Source organism: Trachurus japonicus, chromosome 17 (genome assembly GCF_045865225.1).
Source record: "Trachurus japonicus isolate A0001 chromosome 17, Traja_1.0".
NCBI lineage: Eukaryota > Metazoa > Chordata > Actinopteri > Carangiformes > Carangidae > Trachurus > Trachurus japonicus.
This window is the reverse complement of record NC_140923.1, coordinates 25,994,349-26,022,027: the sequence shown is the minus strand read 5'-3', so window position 1 is coordinate 26,022,027 and position 27,679 is coordinate 25,994,349. Positions and strand designations below refer to the sequence as shown.

Below are 27,679 nucleotides of genomic sequence, written 5' to 3'. Positions count from 1 at the left end.
AAACCGGTCCATTCAGAAGGAAGTGGGGAAAACAGGATGTGAGGTCATTAGAGGACACAGTGCGTTTGGGCTGAATTTGTGCAAGTTGCAACAAATCGGGAAGAAGTGCAGCGACATGTGCACAGCGCGGTCAACCTGCGACTGGGGGGCCGACTGGGGGAAATCCCAGTCTGGGGGGGGGGTTGTTTTGTTTTACAGCCATGATGTGTGTGTGTTCTGATAATGGTTTGGAGAATATGGCATGTTGAGCTGTGGGACTGTGGTGTTATTTCAGGTCAGTGGCAGAGAAGAAGTAGTCTGTGACTTGGCAGAGGTTTGACCAAGTCCTGGGGTAACCTTTGAGGTTCTTATTACAGATGTTTTAACAAAAACAGAAAAGACACAGCTGGTGGGATTTAAAATACATTTTTATCTTCACTTTAGAAAATTACACACTGATTCAATCTTTATCCACATTTCACCTGCACAATGTGAAACAAGTTTTGGTTCTCTTTACTTTCATAGTAATTATGATTTTTTTTTTGTACAAAATATGAAATTAGAAGATGTCTAATGTCTTACAGTCAAGTAAAACTAACAGCACTGGATCATAAACTTGCACAGACAGTACAATGAACTGACCTCAAGGTAAAGTCTTACACTCAATACAAAAGACTAAACTCTCCATGGTCATATTTATTTAGCCTTTATTTTCCACTTCTTTAACAGCAGGCGCCTTCGCTCCACGTCCTTTACCTGCAAGGAAACAACAGATTTATTTAGGTTTAAAAAAAAACAAAACAATTTCCAATAAGTGCAGTCACAAATTATATGAAGACAGTGAATGCTGGTCTGTTGTGTCTTATGGAAACCAGCTTAAGTATAAAATGTGTCTATCTAAAGTAAAGGCCCTCTGACGACAAGACTTTATTGCCAGTGGGGAAAAAATTTATACAGCAGCATAGTATCATGAAAATTTGTGGGTCAATATTGTATCAATACAGAGACACCACGGATCAATCTTTTAGTAGAAGGGTTTAGTACTGAAGTACTTTTGACAACAGTCAGCCTGACAATGTTGGGAGAATAAAAATGATTAAGGGAGAAAACGAACTGAGAACTTGATCTTACTAGATAAAACAGATAATTGACAAATTTTTCTATGTGGCAAAATCGTAATAAATCACAATGCATCTATAGCAAAAGTGTTTAATTTACTCATCCAGCAGATATGAGGTAATGCTAGTATTAATTTGGAGTCATGATTATGTCCAATATGTAGTTTTCTTTTCTGTTTTGGTCTCCACCCACTCCAGAGGGACCTATCTGCCTCTTTAGCTGCTAAATGCTCCTCTGTGTTGACCAGCTGGTCACTAAGTGTGAGAGTGTGTGTGTGTGTTTTGCTGAGGAGGTAGAGTACAGTGGGTTTCTTAGAGCTGTTGGGGTGAAAACAGTAACAACACTGAGGGAGCTGTGAGCGGGAACCAAAACATTGAAGTTCCAGGCCGTAAAACCAAGACAGTGAACTGAAAGACGGTAAAATGCAGAGGCAGTTCTGTGTCGCATTACGCACTCATTTCATTGATTGTTAATATTATAGTGATTTATGCTGTTTTAAATCCATGTGGCAAAATATTTCCTTCTTTGCTGACCTATAACTACAAACATCCTTCAGTGGTAAAACTCGGTGTTACCTCCACGGCCGGCTTTCCCTCCTTTGCCTCCACGCCCTCCTTTGCCAGCCTTCTGACCTGCAGCCTGACCACTGGGACGTCCCTTCACACCTCCTTTGCCAGCCTTCTGACCTGCAGCCTGACCACCGGGACGTCCCTTCACACCTCCTTTGCCAGCCTTCTGACCTGCAGCCTGACCACCGGGACGTCCCTTCACACCTCCTTTGGCAGCTTGGCCAGTCTTCTTGGTCTGGGGTTTAGCATAACCCACAGTCACTTTGCATCCATCTATCTCACAGTCCTCCATGGCTTCTTTGGCGGTTTTGCACATTTCTTCACTCGCAAACTCCACAAAACCAAAGCTGAGAGAAAAGAGCGAGACGGTGTGAAGCAGACTTGTATAACAGGTGAAAAGACGTAAAACAACTTCAGACATTTACAACAGAAAATGGACGTTTTCATGTTTCCAACCTCTTAGAAACTCCCGTCTCTTTTTCTGCGGCGACTCTTGCACTGAGCGCTCCCTCGAAGGCGTTTTGAAGAGTCTCTGCAGTTGTCTTCTGGTTGAGGCCATTTACAATCAGGGTTTTTGATTTGGCTAGAAAGAAGAAAAAAACATCAGAAAATTGTGGTATCAGTATTTCAATATTTCATTACAACTCTAACTGACTTCAGAGACAATTAAAATTGATGTTTTACCATCATTTGACTTTGATCACCATTATTAGTGTGACTGCTGAAGCAGTCACACTATTGTTCTTCTGTTTGGCCATTTTCTTCCGCCTTTTTACGGTCTTCTTCTAGTCCTTCATACTTTGTGCTATTTCAACAATTCATATATCAAAACGTGCAGCTTTTTTTGAACTTTATCGGCATTACTTTTCTCTTTTTAACTATTTATACTTTTTCAAATATTTAACTTTTTCTGATTTTTTTCAGCTTTATAATGTGTGTGTGTTGCGTCTAACGAGCAGAGCTAGAGTGGTGTCAGAGTGGATAGAGGCAAAAAAACATTCTAGAGTTTTTCTGGCTAAACTGTCAGCACGGCCACAAATTAAACTCTAGACAAATTATTTTCTCCAGTTTTGTAGCCACACTTGTCTTCTGGCTAAAATTCTGGTCAAAAATGCAAAGAGACTTAGATAATAATTTAAAATATTTTTTAAATGCAGCCAGGGAGCTCTCTGCTCCCATTCAGCTCAATGCATTTTTTTCACATCAGCAGGAGAAGGAGCTCAACTTTGTAACTTGCTGTTAAGTGCTTTTTAATTCATTTTAATTCACCAAAAAAATAGTCACAGGTCACAAAAAAGTCCTCTTCTTACTTGGTGTGGCTAATCTATACAAATTTATCCTTATTTTAAGCATCATTGAAAAATCTCACATTCATCAAAGTCTCAACCTCTCTTCTTCACAACTCCACTGTAGTGTAGGGGTTAGGGTGGCTGTTTGCCAGGGGTGAAAGTAAGCCGGTACGGTCCGGTACTGCGTACCACTAAAAGATTCAGAGGCGGTACGCAGTACCAGGAAGATCATGAGAGAGATTTAAAAAAAAAAAAAAAGAAAAAAAAAATTGAATAAATCTAATTTTACATGAATTCCCTGTGGTTTGAAATGATTTCTATTAAATTGTCTCGGTAATTATTATAACACATAGTGTTACGAGATCCCGACCCGATCAAAGACAGAGACATGATCTAGTTTCTGTGCGCAGCAGCGCTGTGCCCTGGGACGTCAGCACCACCTGCAAGCAGCTGCAGTGTGCAGCTGTGCACCGCGGAACGCGCGCCGCTCGCTCACTGCTGCTGATTGAAGACCGAACATTTTTTTCCGGTACCGTGAAACTTTGCCCTCAGCGCGTCGTGGAGAGTCCTGTTGGGACCGACGCGGACGTTACACGCGGGCCAGAGCACGCGCTGGGTCTCGATGCGGCTACAGTCGAGCTCGCGGTCTGTTTATGTGAACGCGGCTCCAGCTGCTCGGTGTGCGCGTTTAGACCATAGTAGGCTACATCCATGATGGTTTGAAGCAGAGAAAAAACAAACGTGTGTAAAAACAAAACGGAGCTGAAAAATGAAACAATAAGTCAGTTTTTGCACCAGCCTGTGGAAACAGCCTAAAGTGAATGAATGACAGCAACAGTTGTATCATTGAACTACTGCAGATAAAAGTAATGACTACATGACTTTCCTTTGTGTTGGGGCATATTTACAATTTTAACTCTGTTTTTACTTCATTGTTAAACCACAGTAGAGCTTAAATACAAGTTTGATGAGAAACAGTTATTTATTTATTTATTAAATAAAGTAGCCAATTTAGAAGCACATGTTTTTTTCTTCTAATTAAATCGTGGTATTGTATAGCTAAGTATCGAGAATCGTGGAAATTTACTAGTATTGGTATCGATATATAAGAAACCTCCAGCTTCGATGGCAAGACTGCAGGCTGTTTGCAGGCTAGGATATGTTCTTTTTTATTTATTATGGGGATCAATACCTGACATTGTCCTGGGCCAGTGGTTAGAATGGTGGGGCCAGCGATTTCCAAAATTTCCTTTATTGTCTACCCCTGACCCAGCCTTCGAAACATGTGCCACACGTTTAACGTTTGTTGCAAAATGTCCCAATTAAAATCAGTAATAATAATAATAATGCAGAGAAAAATAACTTTTGGTAATAGTACCGGCAAGAATTTAAAACTACTTTCACCCCTGCTGTTTGCCAACCCTAAGGTCACTGGTTCGAATCCAATGGAAGAACTCTTGTTATGTTATGTTGAATTCTGCTCTCCTCCCCCGCCTTCAATTGGTTACAGGTGTTTGTTATCTCCTTGATTACTCATACCAGTTTGCAGCACATCATCACATTACAATTAATGACAACAGTCTTGAAAGCAGTGTGCTCTCTGTAGCTGAGTGGCAGAGTAAAGGTTTAGTGATCATATGGTCATGGGTTCGATTCCTGCCTCAGTCATATCACATCATTGCTTGACTTTTGATTCCAATTATTCAGCTGTCATTGGACAGTCTTTGATTCCTCATGGTATAAAGCTCATTGTAACTCAGGTTCTCTGTGGCCATATGGTTAGTGTGTTAGGTGTTGTGCTATTTCAACAATTCATATATCAAAACGTGCAGCTTTTTTTTGAACTTTATCGGCATTACTTTTCTCTTTTTTAACTATTTATACTTTTTCAAATATTTAACTTTTTCTGCAAATTAAACTCTAGACAAATTATTTTCTCCAGTTTTGTAGCCACACTTGTCTTCTGGCTAAAATTCTGGTCAAAAATGCAAAGAGACTTAGATAATAATTTTAAATATTTTTTAAATGCAGCCAGGGAGCTCTCTGCACATCATCACATTACAATGGCAACATGCTTATGTCTGTGCTCTCTGTGGCGAAGTGGCAGAGTAAAGGTTTATTGATCATGAGGTCATGGGTTCAATTCCTTACTTTTTTTTTTAAGCAGAAGCCAGTGATCCTCTTATGAAAGGTTTTCTTTACCCCTCACATACTGTCTCTGTCTATAGCCTAGAGGTTAGCTTGCTGGTCTGGAGACCTGAAGGTTGCTAGTTCAAATCTTGCCTCAACAACAATTATAGTGAATTATTTTCCCAGTTGTCCTCTGTTGACTTCTGATAACTTGCTTCATGTTGAAACTGCTGCTCTCAGCCTGAAATTCACAGAAATTTTCATTCTAAGTCATTCAAGCTTGACTCTCAAGCTTTCTTGATGTTGACAGTGTGCAGATCATTAACAGACAACAGTCTCTGCGACTGCGTGTGCACCGTGGCCTAGAGGCAGAGTGGAAGTCTAATGACCATGAGGATGTGGGTTCGATTCTGACCTTGGTCAAACATTTGTATGGTGATCACAGCTTGCACTATTTGCTAATTCTGCAACAGCGTTCAGTTGCTGTCAGCAGTCACACCATTTCCATTCTTGGAAATGCTTTTTCTAGTTATTATTATTTTTTTTTTTTGCCTTTATTTGATAGTGATGACAGTAGAGATAGACAGGAAATGGGGAGGCAGAGAGAGGGGGAATGACACGCAGGAAAGGTCTGCCCGACGCGGGATTCGAACCGGGGACGCCTGCGGCGAGGACTGTAGCCTCTACATGGGGCGGCCGCTCTACCCACTGCGCCACGCACCGCCCCTGATCACCATTATTAGTCCCAGAGGGCAATTCTGTTCAGCAGTCCGCCAAAAACCATACAAACTCTCATACATACATACATACAGGTGCATATATATTTACAATGTCAGTGAGAGCTAGCAGGTGCCTTTCTGGTGTGCATAACATAAATATAACACTAGACGAACATATACCACTAGAAGACCAAAGAGAGCACACTAATAAATCTGGTACACAATGTATAAGTAGACAGAATAAATAGATAAATACATCAATAAATAGCACACAATCGATTGTAAGACAACGTTATAAATTAATTTCCACAAGCTAAGAGTCTGATAGCAGTTGGGATGAAAGATCTGGATTCGTTTTCCGTGGTGGAGCTTTATGACGACGCCCCGAGGGCATGAACAAAAATTCAGACAGCAGAATGCGGTCATGCTGATTCATGGTCGCCTTTGCTTTGTAACCACACGTTTATCCCAAAGGGAACACAAGTCCTCAGTATCGGTAAATCAGTATTTACCATCAGTAAATAACTGTACCTGGTAAAGCAGCTAAGTACATAACATGTATTATGAACAATACAAGAAGAAACTCTCCCACATACCTTTCACCTGTGGTGGATTTTCTCTCTTCTCAAAGAACTGTACTCTGATTTGCCTTTTTGAGACCTTCTGGTCCTGAGCTGCCTGCAAAGCCTTCTCAGCTTCTTCCACGGTTGCAAACTCAACAAAAGCATATCTGCAGAGAATTACAGATGTTTCCTGAGAATATTCAAAAACTCTCTTCACTGGAAAAAGAGAAGGTGGGTCGGCGAACATGTACTCACCCTTTTAATTTGCCATTTCTCTCAGGCATTTTGATGCTGGCAGCTTTCTGAAAGACTTTCTTGAGGCTTTGCTCTTTCAGTTTGTACGGCAGATTGCTCACAAACAGGATGTTGTTTGGAGGAGCTGCAGCTGTGACAGAGAAGAAGGATCTTTAGTGAATATAGGTTCAACTGATTGCAAAAAGAGAAGCTGTAGCATCACGTCGTCAATATGTCTGATGGTTTACCTTTTGTGTCTTCAGCTTTAGTGTCCTTTTTGTCTCCCACACTGTCCACAATTAAAGGCCGGTCGTGGATCTTGGCTTTTTGTTTTCTCTGTAGCACTTTTTTAGCAATGGTTTTATTTTTGAACTCTACAAAGGCAATCCTGTTGAAAGTAAGAAAAATCTCATTACAAATCAATCCATGTCTTTTTATTTCCCAACAAACATCAAAATCATAGAATTACTGAATACTTAAAATGTGAATTATATATTTTGGACATTGGACACAACTGAATAGTTGCAGGTGAACCTCAACACTGATGGTTTAAAGTCTCACCCTTGGGTTGGGCCTTTAGCGCCACCAGGGAAACGGACGGCGATGGCCTTGTGGAAGACTTTGATAATGTCTTTTTTTGTTGCGTTGTACGGGACGTTCTTCAGAAACAAACATCTCCCATCTTTCACTGCAGAGGAAAGGATATCAAATCAGACCAAATGTCCTACATTATACAAACTGATTATGTTTTTAATTCCCAGATCCTATTATAAAATCACTGTTTAAGCACACAAGGGGAAAAAAATCCAACCTAACATCCAAATTTGTTTTTTAAACAATACCTGGTCTCTCAATAACTGGGAGAGGAGTTGTGGAACGAGGGGAATGATGTCCCACATACTATTAGGCACTTGGTTTCACTTGCACTTTCCACTGCAATCCTGCATTTGTATTACCATGGGCTATTTATTTATTGTTTTTGTTTTTTATTTATTCTATTCTCAATGCACTCATTTTTACTATTTTATGTCTTGCTGTTGAATGATGTTGTTTATTGTGCAGCTGAGAAACTGAATTTCCTTTGGGATAAATAAAGTATCTATCTATCTACACAGGGGAACTAGCTCTGCATCTTTATCTAGACTGTTAAGTAGCACATGACTTCAAAAAATGTGTAATCAAACAGTTACAGTGAGAGGAGTTACCTGTTTTGTCCACAGGAGCTTTCACCTTGTCATCCTTCTCAGTTTTGACCTTTGCTTTAGCGATCGTCATGGGTTGGTCAAGGATCACCTCACCGTTTAACGTCAAGGCTTTAGTCAAGTCCATCTCTGAGGCCAAATCTACATGTGCATGTTTCCTACAACAATAGAGCATTGCTTTAGTATTTGTTTAGTACCTTCACCTAATACATGTTACTGCTCAAAAGAGGGAGAAATAAACCTAGTGAACATTCAATTACAGACGAACTTACTTGGACTTGTCTAATCTGATGTTTTGAACCAGGAGACTTTGTGTCATGAAGTAACTCGCTAAAGATTCTCTGACCTCTTCAAACTTCTTGGACTTGTTCAGGTTGCCGACAAAAAGACAAAAACCTACAACAGAACAGGACAGTGAAATGTGCGAGGGTTAGAAAATCAGGTATTTCACAAAGATTTCATCAGGTGATCTTATTTTGAGTTCATACCGTCATTTATGAGCTTCTTCTTCTTTGATGGCGACGTCTCAATGTTAGAACCGGCCTTACGCTTCCCATTGACTGCTACAGATTAAGAGAAGTTAGTTATCTGGTTATAACTAAAGTAACTGTGTAAAGGTGGTCACTAGTGTGCAGAACCATGTGCAAACCTAACCTAACCCTAACCTAAAAGATCAGGTAAATATATCATGGGAACTGTTAACTGTACTGAGGAAATTTTGAGCTTCATGGTTCAAAACGTTGATCAGTTTTTCAGCAAAATAACAGAATTGTCAAGGTCCAAAAAAACTGTGATGCCACTGCCATGAAGAAGTTATGTGTGAATAAGACAACGGAACAAACAAACAAATTGTTAACGCTCCTTGAACAACCATCTGTTCACCTCACCTTTGGTTTCTTCCTGTCCGTCTTCATTCTTCTTCTCCCAAGTTACAGTTACTATGGCGGCACTTTCATTTTCTTCAGTGGCGGTTTCCATCTGGGACTCTAAAGAGGAAATCCTTTTAGAATAATACTCTGACAAATTGTTTGTTGCATTTCCAAGTGCTTGGTCATCTTTCAGTTATTTAGATTATTTTAGGAGATATAAATAAACCTGTCAGAACCTGTTATTAATTATTGTAGAACCAACAGACAGACTTTCATAGCCTTCACTCCAGGAAGAGCTTGTCATATTAGTGAGTAAGATATGTGGGTGTGTCACGCGCATTGGTTGTGTACCTATTCCCAATCGCTGGTGATGTTGCTGGAGCACTTGTTTGTTAAATGTCTTTTTATTTGAAATGTCTTTTTGCTTTTGTGGTGGTTTTTATTCAAAAGACATCTAATATACAGACAGAAGTTACAAACGGATAAAAAGAAAACTGAGAAGTCACTCCTTTTTTATGTTGAGAAGGTGTTGTCATGGTTATAGTTTCTTACAGTTTCTTGGTGACAAACACACGTCAGTCTTTGTTTCTTTTTAAAAAGCACAGGTTATGTAACTTGTGAACAGCCTTACCAGTACATATCGTCTCTCCCTGTTCTGTATCTGCGCCTTCCTCCTCATTCTTCTTCTCCCAGCAAACAGTCACAGTAGGCGCATTTGCCTTCACTTCAATGACCGTCTGAGCATCTAGACACAAAGCTTTGTTACTTACTGCCACTGTTCACAATCTCAGTCAGACCTCATGTGTGATGCGTTTGACGTACCTTGTTCATCTTGGTCCATCTCCTCATGCTTCGTCTCTGAGCTCTCAGTCTGTCCTTCTGTAGAGAAAACATTTTTTGTTTTTGTGATCGAGTTTTTATTATTTCATTCATCCCCCCCTCTTTTTACAATATGCCCACATTAAATCAAATTCACAGCTACATAATTGACATACATACATACATACACCACCTTAAATCATATATATACCACCGTACATCGTACATATACCACCATACATCGTATATAAAATGTGTACGTCATAACTATGTGAGCTATTGTCCCACCCTTATCCCACCCCTCCGGCTTATTTCCCTCCCCTCCCCTTGCTGGATTCAGTCAGTATCTGAACATAAAGGGGGAAGAATTAGACCATGGAGAATAAATAATTGGTTTCCTCTCCAACCATAGCAGATGATTTCTAAAAATTGGTGCCACTGCATCTCCCAGTTAGTTATCTGTATAGAATGGGCGATTATATGACCAAATTTTGATTGACAGTATCTGGAGGGTACCTCGATCTACTTCTGTAGAGAAAACATGAACTGAATTGAATTCCATGTTCCTGCTATTACTGTGTCCAAGCTGCTGTGTTCATTGTAGACTTTGAGTTGCTTAAAGAAAAATGACTTGCCATTGATAACGTTGTTCTGCTCTTCCACAACATCATCATTGGTGGCAGCTTTGCTTTGTCTTCTTTTACGCTTTGGAGCCTGAAAAAACAATTCATGTGTCAATTATTTATCATGTAACTATTACTCACAAAATGAATCACAGACAGCAGTGGGAAATGTCCACAACCATTTCCAGGATCCCAAAGTGATGTCACCTAAACACTTGTGTTGCCTCACAAACCCCAAATATAAGCAGAACCTCATAAGTCAGAGGTCAAACCACTGAGTGGTACCCTTCTCAATCACTCAACTATTAACTCGTCTTAACTCAAGAGTTACTAACATTATTATAGTATTATTAACCGCCATTAAGAACAAACTGACATGTTGCACAGTTGTAGGTTAATCAATTAAAACCGCGTTTGTTGATGTGACCACTGTCTGCTAACCAAACTGTTAGCGAGTTATTCTGCAGCTAATAAAACCACGCAACGACTCACTCGCTCCACACAAAGTACTTAGTGCACGTTGAAGCCTGGTTAACGTAAATGTAATGTAACGGGTTTCTTACTTCTGACTTTGCCATATCGTGTGTTTCAATCGGGTTCGTGTAGCTAACAGGAGCTGGTGACTTTAACCACACGTGTGCCGAGCTACAAACATGCGCATGTGATTGTAGAGTTCGCTCTGCGCATGCGCAGGCGTCTGTGTTTCTACGGAAGCCGAGAGGCGCGCGGAAGGGCGGAGGGCGTCTGTTTGTGTTCATGCGACCTGGCGACACTCGACTGCTGGACTTTCCCAAAGAGACACTTCAGTGTGTCCGCCTCACTGCTGTATGAGCACATGCTGGGTGACTGCCGGGCAGTAGTGAGTAATGTGAGGAGCAAGAAGCCCAGAGAGAGGTATATATAACTTAATATATAATATTAATATAATTATATATTATAATATATTTTCTAAGAAGTTTCATTTTCTGACAGCTAGCCAAGTAGCCAATTAGCTTAACTCTTGAAGTGGCCAACTCCTACTTCAACTCCTAACTTACTTCAGCTCTCCACCAGACTACACTCTGTAGAAACTAATTTTTTAAATATTTCGCTCTCTTTTTGACTCACAGAATAGCTAAGACTATTTGTCTGTTTCTCTGAGAGTGTGTTTTTGTTCGGCGTGGTAAACTAACCTGAGCACCGTGTTGGTCCCAGCAGGTCAGGACCGACCGGGGGACTGGACTTCGGAGAACCCGCGGTCCGAAGGTCGAGGTCCAGCCTCAACGCGACACTGCAACCGCGGGCTGATAAGCGACACGTCGGGTCACCCACCTACACCGGAGACAACATGAGCTGACCATGGAAAACGTGGGGACAATTTGAGAGACACTTGGACATAGTTTTTCTACCATGGGGACTCAGAGGAACGGTTTCAAGAAGGAGAGCTTCATTTTGTCAGTGGACGTCGGTACTACATCAATCAGGTGTCACGTCTATGACAAGGAGACAAAAATCCGAGGATCATGCACCACCAAGGTTGTTTTGTTTTTATCCGTAATTGTCACGTACACCACCCACTCGCTCTGAGTAAAACTTCTACTTACATTATACTTTTCTTTCACAACATTTCCCCAGGTTGTTCCCTTGTATCCAGAGGTGGGTCATGTGGAGATGGACCCAGATGCGCTATGGCAAGGGTTTATCACTGTGGTCAAGGGAGCTGTGCAAGGTACAGTGGCATCATTAACTGTTACCAAGTCTGTCCACAGAGATACCAAACAAAAGGCTAAACAAGACGTGATTCATTATTCACAGTAATAGACACACCTATTACATATCTGACATAACAAGCATGTTGAAATGTAAAAGTGTTTGGCATGTTTTCAAATTCAAACAAGTAAAGTAAACACAAGTCTGATAAGCAGATGGAGGTCAGTTGAGGTACACCGGTCTAATGCACATTCAGTTATGCAACACATATCACACTTTGTTTATTTTTTGCTGGACATCTCAGGGGAAAAAAATAACACTGTGTGTTTCTTGGTGTCTGTGTGTCTTACATTTCACACACACACATGGTAAAGAGTCTGTACCATGTGTGTGTGAAATGTGAGACGTTTTCAACCGTTGACAGGATAAGAATTTACATGAGACATTCATCTCTGTCCTACAGATGCAGGACTGCAAATGCGACAGATGGAGGCCCTTGGCATCTCCACTCAGCGAGGCACCTTCACAACATGGGACAGGTGAGCTGAATGAAAATAATATTACTTTTCCTAATTTTTTTTAAAAAATGTTTCCAGATGACATCTAGTCAACTTTAAAAACACCAATTCTGGTTCCAGTTCAGGTTCATTTCAATTCTTCTCTTTTCTCTTTTCTTCTGACAGGAAAACTGGAGTTCCCTTCCATAACTTCATCAGCTGGCAGGATCAGAGGGCTGCAGACCTGGTGAAGTCCTGGAACAGATCCTGCACAATGAAAGTGAGTCTTTGGCTGCTTTGCATCCCCAAATTTCTTCTACTGAAAAGGGGATGTGGTCCAGAGACGAGGGATGAAATAGCAGAACATTTGAATGATATGAAACCCCCCTTGAATATATATATATACAGTATACGTGTGTGTGTATATGGCACTTTCCCTTCATGCTTTTCTCTGTCAACTTCAGGCAATCCACGGCGTGATGAAGGTGCTGTACTTCATGAGCAGACAGAAACGGTTGCTTGCAGCAAGTCTTATTGTCTTCTCCACACAACATGTTACTTTCCGCCTCGTCTGGGCCCTGGTACACTACAAGCAAGTGAGTGTGTATGCGTGTGTTTGCATGGCAATGTTTAAATATGCAATAAAAATATAATATACATCAGAGTCCAGAAGTGTGGCCATCAAAGTGTGGCCATTAAATATTAAATCCTCCCAGTAATCGCTCTTATTGAGCCCAGATTTCAGTTGTCATCATAATTGTCATACCAATACTTTTCTTGATTATTCAGCCTGTTGCCATAGAGATGGTTCATACAATAGTTAAAAGCACAGCAGAGCATGCAACCATGATGTGATGTAGGTGACCGTTGCTGCTTGTTTCCCTTTTTCCTCCAGGTTCGTCAGGCGGCAGCTGAAGGCAACTGCTGCTTCGGGACAATAGACACCTGGCTCCTGTACAAACTCACAAAAGGTTTGAGCTCATTTAAAAGCCATTTCTCTGTAAGGACAATTTCTTTTGAAAACTGCACATTACGTGTTTCACACAGCGTTAAGCAGGGGTTTAAGACCCAGACAGAAAGTTCTTTGTGTTTCCAATCCTGTTGCATATTTCTCAGAAATGTTTCTTCTAACTCCTGTGAGGGAGGGCTGAGTTGGGAAAATGACCCGGAGCTCAAACAAATTTTGTTTTATCTTTTGGGAAATCATTTTTTGCTTCATTAATTTGTGTCTCCTTGTCTGTTTTAGGACGCATCCATGCCACTGATTATTCTAACGCCAGTGCAACAGGCATTTTCGACTCCTATCAGGTCTGGTGTCATTCCTGTCATGTTTGTGTTTGTGTTTGGAGGGTTTTGTTTTACATCATTGTAATGTGATTTTCCTTTTTACAGATGTGTTGGAGTAGTTTCCTGTGCTCTCTTGTGTCTCTACCTCTCTCTATTTTCCCCAAAGTAGAAGACACAGGGTGAGTGGTGTCCTTTAAATTTCTTCTCACTACACAGTCATAAGTTTCAGTCATTTGCTCAGTCACACGCTCATCATACCTCCATTTTCCTCTGTAATCCACTGTCATGGCTGCCAACCAGATGTCAGAAATGATGCAACACTTGACTCAGAGGTTGACTTAAACCAAAACTAAAATGTTCTGCTCATCAGTGTGTTCCTAGTTGTTACACTTCTCAACATCTCTTCACTGAATAAACTGTAACATAGAGCAGCTTAGCACTGATATGATATAGTTGTAAAATCCTGGTTAGTGTTAGAGGACTGACAGAAAGTGTGAGATGAAACATTGTCTGTGGTTTCTCTCCCATGATGCACCAGACACGACTTTGGTTCCACAGACCCATCTATCTTTGGAGTACCCATTCCTATCATGTCAGTGGTGAGTTGTCATGGTCTTTGTGTCATACACACATACACACACTCAGTTATCTGTGTAATTATGATAAGAAATAATTTTTTACAGCCCTTTGATTGAGTTCAAGCCTGCGTGTCACTGCCATTAAATGGTAAAAAATTATGTTTAAAGGGAAATTGCCGTTTTTTACAATCTGGACCTTATTTGTAGCATAAAATACAATCATTTACTCACCCAGATAACTTTGGTGTCATTACAAGTCGTTCCGACCAAATTGGATCCAGCCGAGAGCCACGTATATCCATATAATGCGAGTACACCGGGCAGGGCAATGCAGCCTCTAAATAACACATTATCTGCCGCGAAACTCGTTCATTTTACCAATATTTTGCTCAGATGATATCATCCAGGTCAGAGGTTAGTAGGTCAACCTACAGACTCCAGATGTTGATAACAGCTAACCCCGGACTCAGAGGGGAAATAGCACTAGCGTATCATAATAGAGATAATGCAGATAATGTGTTATTTAGAGGCTGCATTTTGCTGCCCTGTAGACTCGCATTATACGGATATACGCGGCTCTTCGCTGGATGTCATTTCGTCGGAACCACTTGTAATGACACCAAAGTTATCTGGGTGAATAAATGATCGTATTTTATGCTACAAATAAGGTCCCGATTTTTAAAAAACGGCAATTCCCCTTTAATGTCGATATTTGAAAAAAAAAAAAAAAAAAAATCTGCTGTAGAAGCAAGCAACTTGTGTTCAAATGTTTGAGCTGAAACTTAAATTTTGGAAAGAAAAGATAGATAGATAGATAGATAGATAGATAGATAGATAGATAGATAGATAGATAGATAGATAGATAGATAGATAGATAGATAGATCTCACAAACACATTCCTCCATCCCCCTGCTACAGATGGCGGACCAGCAGGCAGCCATGTTTGGAGAGTGCTGCTTCGATGTTGGCGATGTGAAGATCACCATGGGGACAGGCACCTTCATGAACATCAACACCGGGAGCAAACCACATACATCTGTGGCAGGTAAAACAAAACACAGCTATCCAGGTGATAATCTCCTTTACAGTCAGGTACATGACAAGCCCATTCTTGTTCTCCGTAGGTCTGTACCCTGTGGTGGGATGGAAGATCGGCTCCGAGGTGGTTTTCCTGGCGGAGGGCAACGCAGCAGACACAGGCACTGCTATCAAATGGGCGCAGGAGCTGGGTGAGCAATGAGCTGTGAAACGGTGTGAGAAGGCTTGGACTGAGGTTGTGAGACAAGATGTGAAGAGGTGTCGGACTGTCATCTTTTTAGCCTGTTGTAGCTCTTGGTTCGGTTTCAGTCTACAACTTGTCCCATTAACACAGTTGTTAACAGCAGCTGTAATCACTGAAGACGCCCTGATAAACCCACCTTGCACTAAGTGCTCAGCACCAAGCAGCAGACAGTTACAGTTAGCAACTAGCAGGTTAACACGGTGGAACAGTTAACAGCCCAGCAGCCAAATACTTCCCATAGGATTCGGTGGGAGCCAAAAACAGAACGAACAGAAGTAATACTTGCACAGTGGCCAGAAACATGACTCCAAGTGAATGCTCATATTACTTTCGCTCTGCTGGATGAGGTAATAGGCAGTTGGGGTTTTTTTTTTTTTTTTATGTGTTCATTGTAGCAACTTTATAATGTTGTGTTTTCAGGTTTGGCCAAAAATCTCTACCTGCATCTAGAGTTTATTGTTTGTTTATCTTTATTTAAGGTTTAAACAGGAACTATGCTTTCATCTGTTTTGCTAACCCTCCTCCTAGCCATGTGCATTTGTTTCCAACGCAGCCGGCAAGAAAGCAATTAATACAGCGGTGGATAACGTTATCTATCATTATACGATGTTACGACGTGTAGTTTAATTTGTCATAAACAAGAGATTACGGGTTACGGGGCACATTTGTGTCACAGTGCCCCCATCTTGCAAGGTTGGTTTTCAGCCAAGAGTTGCGATAAGTGACACACACGTGGAAGGCAGAGAGCCTCCATTCTCCCTCGTAACACGTTAAAAGTCATTTATCACAATTACCCCAAAGCTCTAATTAAGGTAAAAATGGAGCATAGTTAAGCTACAAATCCTGGATAGTTCCTATTTAAATTGAAAATCTCTGCTCTGTATATCCGCATCTTTAAATCTATTCATGTTTAAGTGGATACTGCTTATTTATTTATTATTTAATGGAGGAAGCCTGTGTGTTGTTGTCGCAGAGCTCTTCTCTGACGTCCAGGAGACGAGTGCCATGGCGTACAGTGTCAGTAACTCTGATGGAGTTTGTTTTGTACCCTCCTTCAGTGGCCTGCAGGTACATACAACATTTAAACACATGTGTCAAAGAGAGATCTGTTCGTGGTCATAATGTTTACACCAGTGTATTTAATCAAAGCTAAAGCATGAGTGTATTTTTGTGTTGTACATACATGCAGGTGGATATTGATTGACAGCATGATATTTATCACCACAGCAATTTTTCTTTTCTTTATCTTTTGTCTTTTTTTTTTTTTGTTCATGTGTAACATTGTTATGTGTCTCTTTTTTTTTCCTCTGCCTTCCTTTGTGAACTGGCCTCTGTAAGTGTGTGTCCTGAATGTTGATCGTTCATATGCACAGTCACTAAGTGAACCAGTTCAGCTGCACCGATGGTGGTCATGTCAGGGATCAGGTTTGTTTTCACTGACACTAACAGGCATCTGACATGTCGGTATACACTCTGTATTTATCCTAAGGCTCCTTTGAATGACCCGAAAGCTTGTGCTTCACTCATGGGCCTCAAACCTTCAACCACCAAATGTCATCTGATCCGTGCCATACTGGAGTCTCTGGCTTTCAGGCGAGTCCCTTTGATTTCAATTCAATTCAAGTTTCCTTTACTGTCAACGAGCAACGAAGCACAATGAAATTTAGATCTCTCCCTAATGATTAAAAAAATGATAAAATATATAACTAAAGAGTAATTTAGAGATTGTTCCTCTTTTAACGTCTTTGATACTTACTCTCATTCATGCTAATTAAAGCTCTTTGTTTATTCTTTGCAGAAACAAGCAACTGTATGAGACGATGCTGAAAGAAACTCACATCCCCATCGCAAAGATCAGGTACAGTTGTGTCAGTGCTGTGGAGTCAGTGCACTCAGTGTGTGTCCTGCTGTAGGGAGTGGACGATATTCCAGCCAACTGTGTGATGCCTGAGTTGATATTGGCTTTGCACTAATGCAGTCGAGTTCTTATTGCCAATCCATTACGTGTGTATATTTCTCTGATACTGTTACGGTAAAGTGAGTTGCAGTGTAATGTAATTGAGAGCTTTGTCTTTCATGCTGTCTCCCTCAGGGTGGACGGTGGAGTTTCCTCCAATGACTTTGTCATGCAGCTCACTGCAGACTTGTTTGGCAGAAAGGTATCCAGACCCCAACACCACGAGATGTCATGTTTGGGGGCTGCTTTTGTAGCTGGACTTGGAGTTGGTACGCAAAGATACATTCACTCACCTGTACACTGTGCCGTACGCTTTTTCCATCTGAAACATCTGTGTTTGTATCAGTTTATACCAGCTTGCTTTGGTTGTGGTTGCTACAGCGAGCAGCCAGCTGTGTGAAGTTATGTGTCTGTCAATCAGTGAGATACGTCAGTGTTAGTCTGTTACTTTCTCAGTGGATTTCCTCTTTAAAAAGCACAACACTTAGTCATGACATTGAGTTTAATTTGAAAAGGAATGATCAAAAGAGCTATGTTTGTTGTCGCTGACACTGGGAGAAGAAGCCAAATGAAATGCTGCTGTTTATTATGTAACCTGCTTTCCATTTAATTACTCAGATTATGTAATAATTAGATGGTTAGACATTAGTCAGTGCTTTAATCAAATCAAACAAATGAAGTAGATTTGATCTTGTTTCATATGAAAATAATTGTGTAACTCACATTTTACCTTTAAAGGACTTCCTGTTTTATATGTTAGGTTTTTGTTTTGTTCATGTTGCCTCATGTTCTTCTGTCTTTGACTGTTACTGCAGGTTTCTGGAGAACCCGAGAAGAACTGAAGAAGCTCCAGAGCGAGGACGAGGTGTTCTTACCTCAAGGGGCACCTAAAGAGGGTCTGCGCAGGGAGTACATCCCTGTCCTGCAGAGCTGGGAGCAAGCTCTCCGACGTTCCATGAACTGGTACAGCAAGCCTTGACTCTGGATGCACATGCAGGGAGATCCAGAGGTTGACCAGATGGGGGGGCTAAAGACGTGAGGTTGCAGTACATTTGAAAGGTGATGGTCCAGCGTTTCCCTAAGGTAGATGTTCAAAAAAATGACAAAGCCCCCGGTGGGAGGTATTCCACACTGACATGCAGTAACGGTATCCACCTTTTTCCGAACATCAAAAACGTAAGCCTGTTTTGCTGGTTTTGCTCTTCCGGTGGAATTTTATGTTTACGTTTCCATGGTTTCGGTAGTCGCGGTAAATGCATGGATTTCTTTCTCTTTTTTTTCCAATGAAAATCTGTAAAACGCATGGATCATCACACCAGCTTTTAACAGTGGATATCACACAAATTGACATCCGTGTTAAAAGCCAGTGTTAATAGATCCATGCGTTTACCGCAACTATGACAACGACTGAAAACCATGGAAACGTAAACGTACAACTCCACCACACCAGCAAAACTGGCTTCCGGTTTTGACCATAGATGACGTTCGGAAACTTGTGGATAGAACTAATGACTACAGTTGAAACCAGGACTGTGGTAAAGATCCAGACAGAAACACCATCGACAGCTTTACTCTGCTTCTTCTCACAGTAGCAGCCTTTCAATCTTTTATTTCCAGGCCTCAGGTCACTGGTGCCTCTTCATGTCACAGAATTGTATCCATATACTGTATTATATTTGCTATCATATCTTTCCACATGGGGGCGCTAATGACTGGTTTAGCAAGTTTTAGTTAATGAACTCACCATGGCAACCGCATGCCACATGCTAATAAGGAGCCATAGATTCAAATCATATACATCAGATTTTCACATGATCATCTGTGTGAGAAACAAAGACAGCACCCAAGATTCAGAGAGCTCCACGGAGGAAAACAAATCTGTTTGGAAAATTGCACCAGACATTGAATAAACCCATCTCAGTATTCCTCCATTTCTTATAGAAAGAAAAATTTGACTGGAGCAAAAACCAATGATATTCCTTCACTGGACTCCCCAGGAAGGAACTGCCACTTGCTCTCAGTATTTTTATGCTTTTTGCTGCGCTTTAAAATACGTTTGATGCAGCACACATCTCAGATGGTAAGGAACTGACCATCTTGTGTCAACTCACACAAGCTCTCTCAAAATCTGCTGCTGTGGAGCAGTTTCAAGGTTTAAACATCTCATAGATCAGCACCTGGATTTGTGGTTATTTAGGAACAAGTTGATCAGGGACACAAACTGTATTAAATTGACCTAAAACAGAAATAGGACATGCATAGATTTGTACTTTTAATTGTAGTGTTACTCCTTGTCAGTTGTTGTTGTTGTTGTGTAATAATCATTTCGGTTATTAGCTTGTCCGTGGTGTAATTACCCCAGCGTTATGAAATCCAGTGGAAGGACTGACACACTGATGTCATATGATAATGTTTTGACTCAAGTCTCTCACTTTGACCTGATGAACTCTGATGACAAAGTTGTTGTTCCTGATTGTGTTATGATTAACTGTGCCTGTATGTCTGTGACAGAATCAGAAATTACCTTTTTATACACTGTGAATCTGGTTGTAGAAACGTCGTACTTGCAGGGTATTGTGAAACATTGTGTGCCTGTCTCCATGTTGTAAAATGGTTCTTTCTACATACTGTATACTTGACTTTTGTTATGCAAAGTGTCTGTATGATACTGAGATTAACACCTCAGACTGAACTTTCTGGTTGCCACAGATGACATTTTCTAACACTTCATTCAGTTCTTGAATGGCACTTGTCGCCCCAAGCTGCTGGGACATAACAAATAAATCATTGTGTAACCATACATCCTGTATCACATACTTTGTATATTGTGAAAGGGCTCGTATTAAAAGATCAATGATGAGCAGCAGCCTGTGTTGGCTTTAGTGTGTGTGTCATGTGTGGTGCTTACAGTAGGTGTCACACTGACGGTGAGTGTACAGATGCTGCCTGAAGGGCTTCACCTCCACATGGACCCTGGGGAGTTGCCGTGCTCTTGTTGCTTGGGGAATTACCAGAAGCACAGGATGTTGGGATGAGTGTAGGAATTGTTTCCCATTGATGTGACTGACCTCACTGTGAGGGTTGCTATGGTAGCTTGCAGATGGAGTGACTGAGAACAAATGGGGTGTGTATTCCTGCTCATGGTGCTGGTATGGTGAAGAGAGATGGTGGGGAGGGGGGCACTAATTGAGAGCACAGAGAGGGGGTTTGCCTAAACAATGAGAGGATTGTGTGCGTGCTCACTTAGAGGGACACTGTACACATCTATACAGTGTCGCTCTGCTGCATCAAGTCGCCCTGCACCACAACGCTCCTGCTGGTCGAGCTGTCAGTCTCCGCTCTCGCACTCAAAGATGGGCACTTTCTTTTTTCTTTTTTGCCCAGTGGGCTTGGCTTGTAGTGGGATGGATGCCTTCACAGAGAAAAATGTGTTAGAGTGAGTGAGTGAGGCGGACCGGCGCTGGCCCATGAATCAGTGCGGCCGGCTCTCACACTAATCAGTAAAGTGTGTGTGTGTGTGCCTGCCTGAGTATTGTGCCTGGTGCCACATTGTATGAGTTGTGGTGGACCCTGCCTTGCAACAAATTCAGTCTGACAGCAGGAACTTGATGCAATGTGACCACTACTCCAGCAGTCCCCCTCCCCCACACCCCTCCCCCATACGAGCTGAACCCTGCATCAAGGGTCATTATATAACTGCCTCTTCTCCCCTCTCTCTCTCTCTCTCTCTCTCTCTCTCTCTCTCTCTTCCTCTCTCTCTGTGACACGTTGGATTGTTCGCTGGAGTGTCAGGGGGTTAGGAGTTAGGCTTTTGTCTTTTTTCTTTCTTTCCTTCCTGTCAGCGTCTCAGCCTCTCCCCCTGCTGCCTAAGCATCAATAACTCCTCTCCCAAGTCACTGCATTTGTCATTGGCAGGGCACACCTGTGCACATACACCACCAAAGCAATACATATGCATATACATTAACATATATATTCCTTCTACAGCCGTTGTTAATATGCTGATACCCATAGATAACGATGCTGGGATAAGATGGCATCCAGGAAAGTGCTCTCTGTTAACTCTGACACAGCTGTTTACAAGCATGCACTCTCTGGCTCTCTTTTAATGTCTTCCCCCTCTCTCTCTCTCTCTCTCTTCCTCTCCCTCTCCCTCTCACACACACACACACACGAACACACATTCTAGTTTCAGTAGTGCTCAATTGCCATAGCAACAAGGATTGGCAAATGCCCCAAATATCTATGCTCAGCCAGTCAGTCACAAATAGCATCTTCACCTGCTTCAGCTATGCTGATCACTGGCATGTGGCACAGACTATATGTACTTATACAGTGTGTGTGTGTGTGTGTGTGTGTGTGTGTGTGTGTGTGTGTGTGTGTGTGTGTGTGTGTGTGTGTGTGTGTGTGTGTGTGTGTGTGTGTGTGTGTGTGTGTGTGTGTGTGGAGTTTTGTTTTGTGTAGACTGATAAACGTTGCGGTCGAAATCATCCACTCCTGCCTATTGGATTGGTTCTTGGTTTGGTGACTCAGTGTATGCTGCTAGAGGAGGTGGCGTGGACCTATAATAAATCAGGATGAATATGATATGTAACGCACAAGCTCAAATAAAACCCCGCAGTTTCAGCCCATTGAGCGCCACACGCGCACTTTAAGGTTTAAAAGCATTCCCTTTCACATGTTTGCGTCTCCCTTGTTGTATGATGGAGGACCCCGCAGTCAGTTGGGGGTTTTTCTTATTATTATTTCAATGAAGCTCCCAGCTCGTTCCCAAACACATGTAGCCATTATAACATAATTGATGATAAGAAAGATAATGTGCGCTCTATTTATAATTTGTGCGCGTAACGGTGCGTCTCCGTGCGTCTCTCCGTCATTAACCAATGCATATCCATCTGGTAGCACTGCATCAGCTGCCGCGACTGGGTTCGTGTGGACGTCACTGACGTTTTTTTTTTCCCTCGTTCCTCACCTTCCCCTTCTCGGCATTTTTTTGTTCCACCAGAGCTTCTCTCTCCTTCTGCTCTCCCTCTTTCTACACCGCCCACTCCTTCCCAACCATTGATCCGACCACTCACCGCCGCCTCGCCGGCTTCTTCGCCTCATTACATCGCCTGCTGCGCTTTTCTGCATTTTTTTAGGCAGAAGAAACCGCACATTTTGGACACCAAAAAAAGAAAAAAGGGGAGAAAAAAAGAATAGATCATCATCACCACCTCCTCCACTACTACCACCACCACCACCATGGCGAGCACCGAGGATAAAGCGACCAACAAGGAGAACGCGTCCAGCTGGAAGGACTCCTTCTACAACCCGAGGACCGGGGAGGTGCTTGGCCGCACGGCCAGCAGCTGGGGTAAGGATCCCCGGCATGGAGCAGCCAATTAGTGGGTTGGCTCTGACATTCACGGGGCTTTACACTCCATCCTCCATCCTCCATCTTCTTCTTGCCGTTGTCCAGGCTTTGATATGATCATATAGTCTACCATATATACTGTATGTATGTGTGTGTCTCTGTGTTTGTGTGGATGTGTAAAATGACTGCCATGTAGATGGTGGATTAGCTGAGGAGCCATCATAGGCCTACATGAAGGTGTAGAGGAGAAGCCTGTACCAGGACGCTCTCCCAAGATGAGTGATGCTATCTAAGGTGTGCACCTCTCTCTTTGCTGCATAGGCAGAAATAAGCATCCAGGTGGTGATCAATCATCACGGCACTGTTTTTTTTTTTTTTTTCCATTCATATTTACCATCTGTATTCATGTGATTATGGGGGGATTTGTCTTCATGCTGCAGAGCCCAGCTGATAATTACCTAATCATCATCAGAGAGAGTGTGCTACAGCATTCCTGAGCTGGCTCTGTGGCTGATCAGACCTTACATTTAATGCAATGGTTCCCCCAGTCATTTCCAGAGTGAGGTAGTAACACAGCACCCTCCCTTCAGCAGCCAGCTCCTATAGGCTAGCGCGGGCTCTGTCAGGCTGCCTGGGCCCCTGTGCTGCTGTGCAGTGGGATGCTCCATTGCAGTTGCATGGCCGCCCACATTAGCATGCCTGTCAAGGTCAAATGGGATTCCCTCTCTCCTCTTTCTCTCTCTTTCACGCACTAGACAGGTGCATTGTGGGATGCTGTTGGGGAGGAATGAGAGAAAGGGAGGGGGGTGGGGGTGTACAGCAGGAAGCTGAGGGGGCCATCCTTTTTTTTCTTCTTTTTTTTTCCTTTTTTTTTGTCTGTCAACTTAGAGGGCATCCGTGCTGTGAAAGCCTGGATGGTGGTGAACCATTTTGAGTCAGATGTTTCCATAGCTGTGTGGCTCCTCATTTTTTTCTCCTCCTCCTTCTGCCTCCTGCCCATAAAAGAGGCAGCAGATGCTTCAAAGCGCTACAGCATCATCCCTGAATCTTATGAGATGTGAAAACTGAGGCTCTTTAGTGAAAGATGGCCTCACGTTTGCACGTAGAGAAGCAGTGTCCCCCCCCCCTCCTTGTTCCAAAATGGTTTCTCTCAAAGGGATAGTACACTCAAATGACATTTTTCTCAGGCGTGCAGATGAGAAAAATCTGAAGACATTTTGTCCAAGCCCATTTATGTGGCTGAAGCTGCCAGTTGACCCCTCTCTGTCTCCTTCCTTCACTACAGTAATGTCTCTGTTCTCAGTTCTCCTCTATTTCTGTGTCTCCCACTTCCTCCAGCCCTCATCCTGTTGTTCTACTTGGTCTTCTACTGTTTCTTGGCCGGCATGTTCGCCCTGACGATGTGGGTGATGCTGCTCACTCTGGATGATAATGTGCCGAAGTACAGAGACCGAGTTCCCCATCCAGGTTAGTGTCTCCCATGCAATGTGTTTGCCATGTACAAAGGGCGGGGGTGGGGTCTGGGGGGTTAAGGGGACTGGTGACTTTCAGGTATAACCGTATCTGCCAGCCATTTATTATTCATACTCGCACCAACGAGATGCTGTCATAATAATGCGCTACATTACAGCTGCTCTTTGTATCGACCTGTTTTGAAGCCTCTTCCTGTTTGATATCAGCTGTGCATCTGTGAAGGTGTTTAGATGTAATTTGAGGCTTGGGTTTCTCTTGCATCGGATTGCATTGGATCGTTTACTACTTTTACTCTGTGTTTACTCAATGTCTCTGTTGCAGGCTTGGTGATTCGTCCAAATTCGTTGGACATCATATTCAACAAATCTGATCCGTTGAAGTACGCTCAGTACGTCGAACACCTGGAGACCTTCCTGAAAAGTAAGTGCACCTCTCCCTGATATAGATTAAGTGAAGTGCACTGAAAATGAATTCCACCCTCCTCCTCCTCCTCCTCCTCTTCCTCTTCCCAGATCTTTTCTTCATTGATCCGTGCCGTATATATCTGAGTGTATCCCTCTCCCTCCCTATGTCTCTGTCAGGATATAATGATACAGAGCAGGAGCAGAATGAGGACTGCCCTCAGGGAGAGTACTTTGTGCAGGACGATACCGAGGAATCGACAAAGAAAGCTTGCCGCTTCATGAGAGGCTCCCTGAGTTTTTGCTCCGGCCTTTCTGACACCAACTTTGGATATTCTGAGGGAAAACCCTGCATTCTGCTGAAAATGAACAGGGTAACAGCAACTTTCGCTTTTCACTGATTTAAGCATATCCCCAGAGGTTTTGCAGAAGCTTCAAAATTGTCTCCATCCATTACAAATGCACATTTTTGTCCTTTCATTCCTGAGCCTTTCAACCTTTTCCTCCCTCTCTGCCAGCTTCTAATCTACCTCCGTTCAGTCCCCGGAAACAAGATGAATAATTATAATTATTACATAATAATTTTGCTTCCACACAGGCAGCAGCTTTCTATTTTACATCTGTTTCTCCTAATAGTCTGAATTTTTTCATGTTTCATTCACAGATCATTGGCCTGAAGCCACGTGGCGATCCCTACATCAACTGCACAGTAAAAGTAAACTTTTTTTTTCTGAACTCTACATGTGCCACTTGTTTGTATGTGTATTTTTTTCTTTTTTATTTCTCTCATAAAGAATCTGTGGTTACCATTAACAGTCTCAATATTTTCTTTTTGTTCACCTTTCTTTCATTTCCCCCTTCTTTTTGTCTGTTTTGTGTCTGATTTCTTTCTGCATGCTGTCTCTGATGGCTTTAGGGTAAGAGAAGTATGTAAATTATCAGGATAAGGCCAGTAGGGGTGTTATGTAACAGGCTATTATGCAGGTGCCTCTAAACCCATCCTCATACTCATTATCAAGACATTTGAATGTAATCTGTGTCATTTTTAGCCACAAATATACCCTTGCAGATTAAAGCAGAACATGTCATGCTGTCTACATCATCACTTAAATCTCCTCTTTCACAGCTGAGCAGTTGCTTTCCCTTTTTTTCATGTCCTGTCCCACATGATCTTGGAAAAAAGTGTCATTTAAAGTGATTTTAGCGTAATTCACATCATTCAGTATCAAGCCCACGTCGTTAACACATGTTTCTCTCTGCAGAAGGAGAACCCAATCCAAATGCAATATTTCCCCAGTGAGGGGCGTATTGATAAGATGTACTTCCCCTACTACGGCAAGAAAGCTCATGTAAGTATTTATCCCCAGTCAGATCCCGTCAGTTAACATCCTCAGGTTGATGCGTTATTGACAGATGGCTGTCTCCTCCCTAATGCAGACGAGCTACACGCAGCCCCTGGTGGCTGTGAAGCTGCTGCTCACCAAGGAGGACTACAACAAGGAGCTGACGGTGGAGTGCAGGGTAGAGGGCTCCGACCTCCGCAACAACGACGATAGGGATAAGTTCCTGGGCCGCGTCACCTTCAGGATCAAGGTGCTCGAGTAAACCAGACGACCAGGCGGTCGAAGGAAAACCCGGTGCAGAGGCTGCCCACGTGTGCTAAGGATTTATGTTTAAAGATTTAAAAAAAAAATGAAATAAAAGGAAGGAAGTGTCAAATACGTCACAAAGACTGCATTTTGGGATTTGGCCAAAAGGTTTAATACAGATTAGTTTGGCTCCCAGTAGACGAGCCACTTAGAGAAATCAAATGTTGCTTTGACGACGTCTCTGGCCTTTCTCTCCTTGATGATTCCTTTGCTATACCTCCTCAAAGATTCCCCAGAACAAGACACTGGCTCTGCTCCTGACCATCCCTCCATCCATTCACCTGTTGCACTCTTCATCCTGCACCCCAGTTTACTTTACTTCATTTTTTTCGTATTGATGTGATTAGGTAACTTCTAGCCATCGCGACCAAGCCATTTGGAGCTATTGTGTAGTTGCTGATACAATTCTGTTTTTTTGTTTTTTTCAATGTTTTTTAGACTTTCCTGCTGTCAGGAAGAGAGTGTTGTTTTCATCTCTCCAAACCTTATGAACGACTGTAATATCGCTGATGTTGAGAGGATTTTTATCTTGCTGTATAGTATAATTGAGAAAGTAGAACATTTCCAACACATCTCCAGAGTATTCACGTTTTCACATCACAAAGATTTCATAGGAACGTACCTTGATAATCAAGTATAGCCACTGTATCCCTGTATATGAAATGCCAATTACAAAGTCCCTTTCTACATATAAATACATTGTGATCCTTACCATATTTAGGGAATTATAGATAGATCTTTGTGTTGTGGTTCTGCGTAGCCACAACCCAGTCTTGTGCTGTCTGTCTGCATGTCCGTCTGTCTGTCTGCCCGTCTTCCTGTTTACACACCTCTCCACTGCAATAGCCAACATGTGGGTGGGCCCTCCAGGACTGGATACCGTGTCTCGCTTCACCTCGCGGGGTGCTGCGTGTCGATGGTGGCTTAGGGCGACACACACACACAAACGGAAGGTACAGTGTAGAAATTGCTTTCGAGGCGGAGAGGTGCTGGAAAAGCGTTGCAAAAATAAAAAGTTCACTGTAACTATGTACTGTATATCTTTACGTGATCTGTATATCTATCTGGGTCTCAAAGATTGTTTGTTAGTTTTCTCTCTTCTTCAGCCTGTTGATCTGATTGTCTGCCAATCTATCTACTCTTCAATGTATATATATACACTATCTACCATATTTACTTAATTCACATTGTATTTTTGTCACAAAACACAATGTCTGTGCACTGTAAAGAAATAATTTAAGCAAAGATTTACAGGAAATTATCTTATTCAAAGCTATGTTTACACAGTCTTAAAAGGAACCCGCATTTGAAAGAACAACTTGTAACATCTCTTCAGGGTGCCTTAAGACCTGATGAAATAAATTGTGGAATAAAAGTGATTTTGAAAAAAAAAAA

General features: G+C 42.1%; 3 protein-coding genes across 6 annotated transcripts; 2 read left to right on the top strand and 1 right to left on the bottom strand.

The window, feature by feature from the left end:
* Nucleotides 1-390: 390 nt before the first annotated feature.
* On the bottom strand, nt 391-11,398 carry LOC146970735 (nucleolin-like). Of its 4 annotated transcripts, XM_085804356.1 has the most exons (16): nt 10,679-10,777; nt 10,128-10,206; nt 9,496-9,552; nt 9,305-9,418; nt 8,692-8,790; nt 8,293-8,367; nt 8,077-8,200; nt 7,808-7,962; nt 7,164-7,290; nt 6,851-6,990; nt 6,624-6,753; nt 6,402-6,535; nt 2,124-2,250; nt 1,764-2,014; nt 1,674-1,691; nt 454-735 (listed from the first exon to the last, which is right to left on the bottom strand). In XM_085804356.1, the coding sequence occupies exons 1-16, from the start codon at nt 10,691-10,693 to the stop codon at nt 680-682; spliced, it is 1,701 nt and encodes a 566-aa protein (XP_085660482.1). In that variant the 5' UTR covers nt 10,694-10,777; the 3' UTR covers nt 454-679. The 4 variants fall into 4 exon arrangements, with proteins under 4 accessions (XP_085660483.1, XP_085660480.1, XP_085660481.1 ...); XM_085804357.1 differs by lacking the exon at nt 10,679-10,777 and adding an exon at nt 11,288-11,398 and having other exon boundaries at nt 391-735; nt 1,674-2,014; XM_085804354.1 differs by having other exon boundaries at nt 391-735; nt 1,674-2,014.
* Nucleotides 11,399-11,401: 3 nt separating this feature from the next.
* On the top strand, nt 11,402-18,659 carry gk5 (glycerol kinase 5). Its single transcript, XM_085804361.1, has 16 exons — nt 11,402-11,630; nt 11,730-11,823; nt 12,268-12,343; nt 12,488-12,581; nt 12,766-12,897; nt 13,197-13,272; nt 13,548-13,609; nt 13,694-13,767; nt 14,127-14,187; nt 15,085-15,211; nt 15,291-15,395; nt 16,422-16,516; nt 16,938-17,041; nt 17,247-17,306; nt 17,541-17,674; nt 18,221-18,659. Exons 1-16 carry the CDS (start codon nt 11,505-11,507, stop codon nt 18,382-18,384), a joined length of 1,584 nt encoding a protein of 527 aa, XP_085660487.1. The 5' UTR covers nt 11,402-11,504; the 3' UTR covers nt 18,385-18,659.
* Nucleotides 18,660-22,077: 3,418 nt separating this feature from the next.
* On the top strand, nt 22,078-27,679 carry atp1b3a (ATPase Na+/K+ transporting subunit beta 3a). The gene is made up of 7 exons (XM_085804359.1): nt 22,078-22,761; nt 24,100-24,228; nt 24,556-24,654; nt 24,816-25,009; nt 25,300-25,350; nt 25,898-25,984; nt 26,073-27,679. The coding sequence occupies exons 1-7, from the start codon at nt 22,650-22,652 to the stop codon at nt 26,238-26,240; spliced, it is 840 nt and encodes a 279-aa protein (XP_085660485.1). The 5' UTR covers nt 22,078-22,649; the 3' UTR covers nt 26,241-27,679.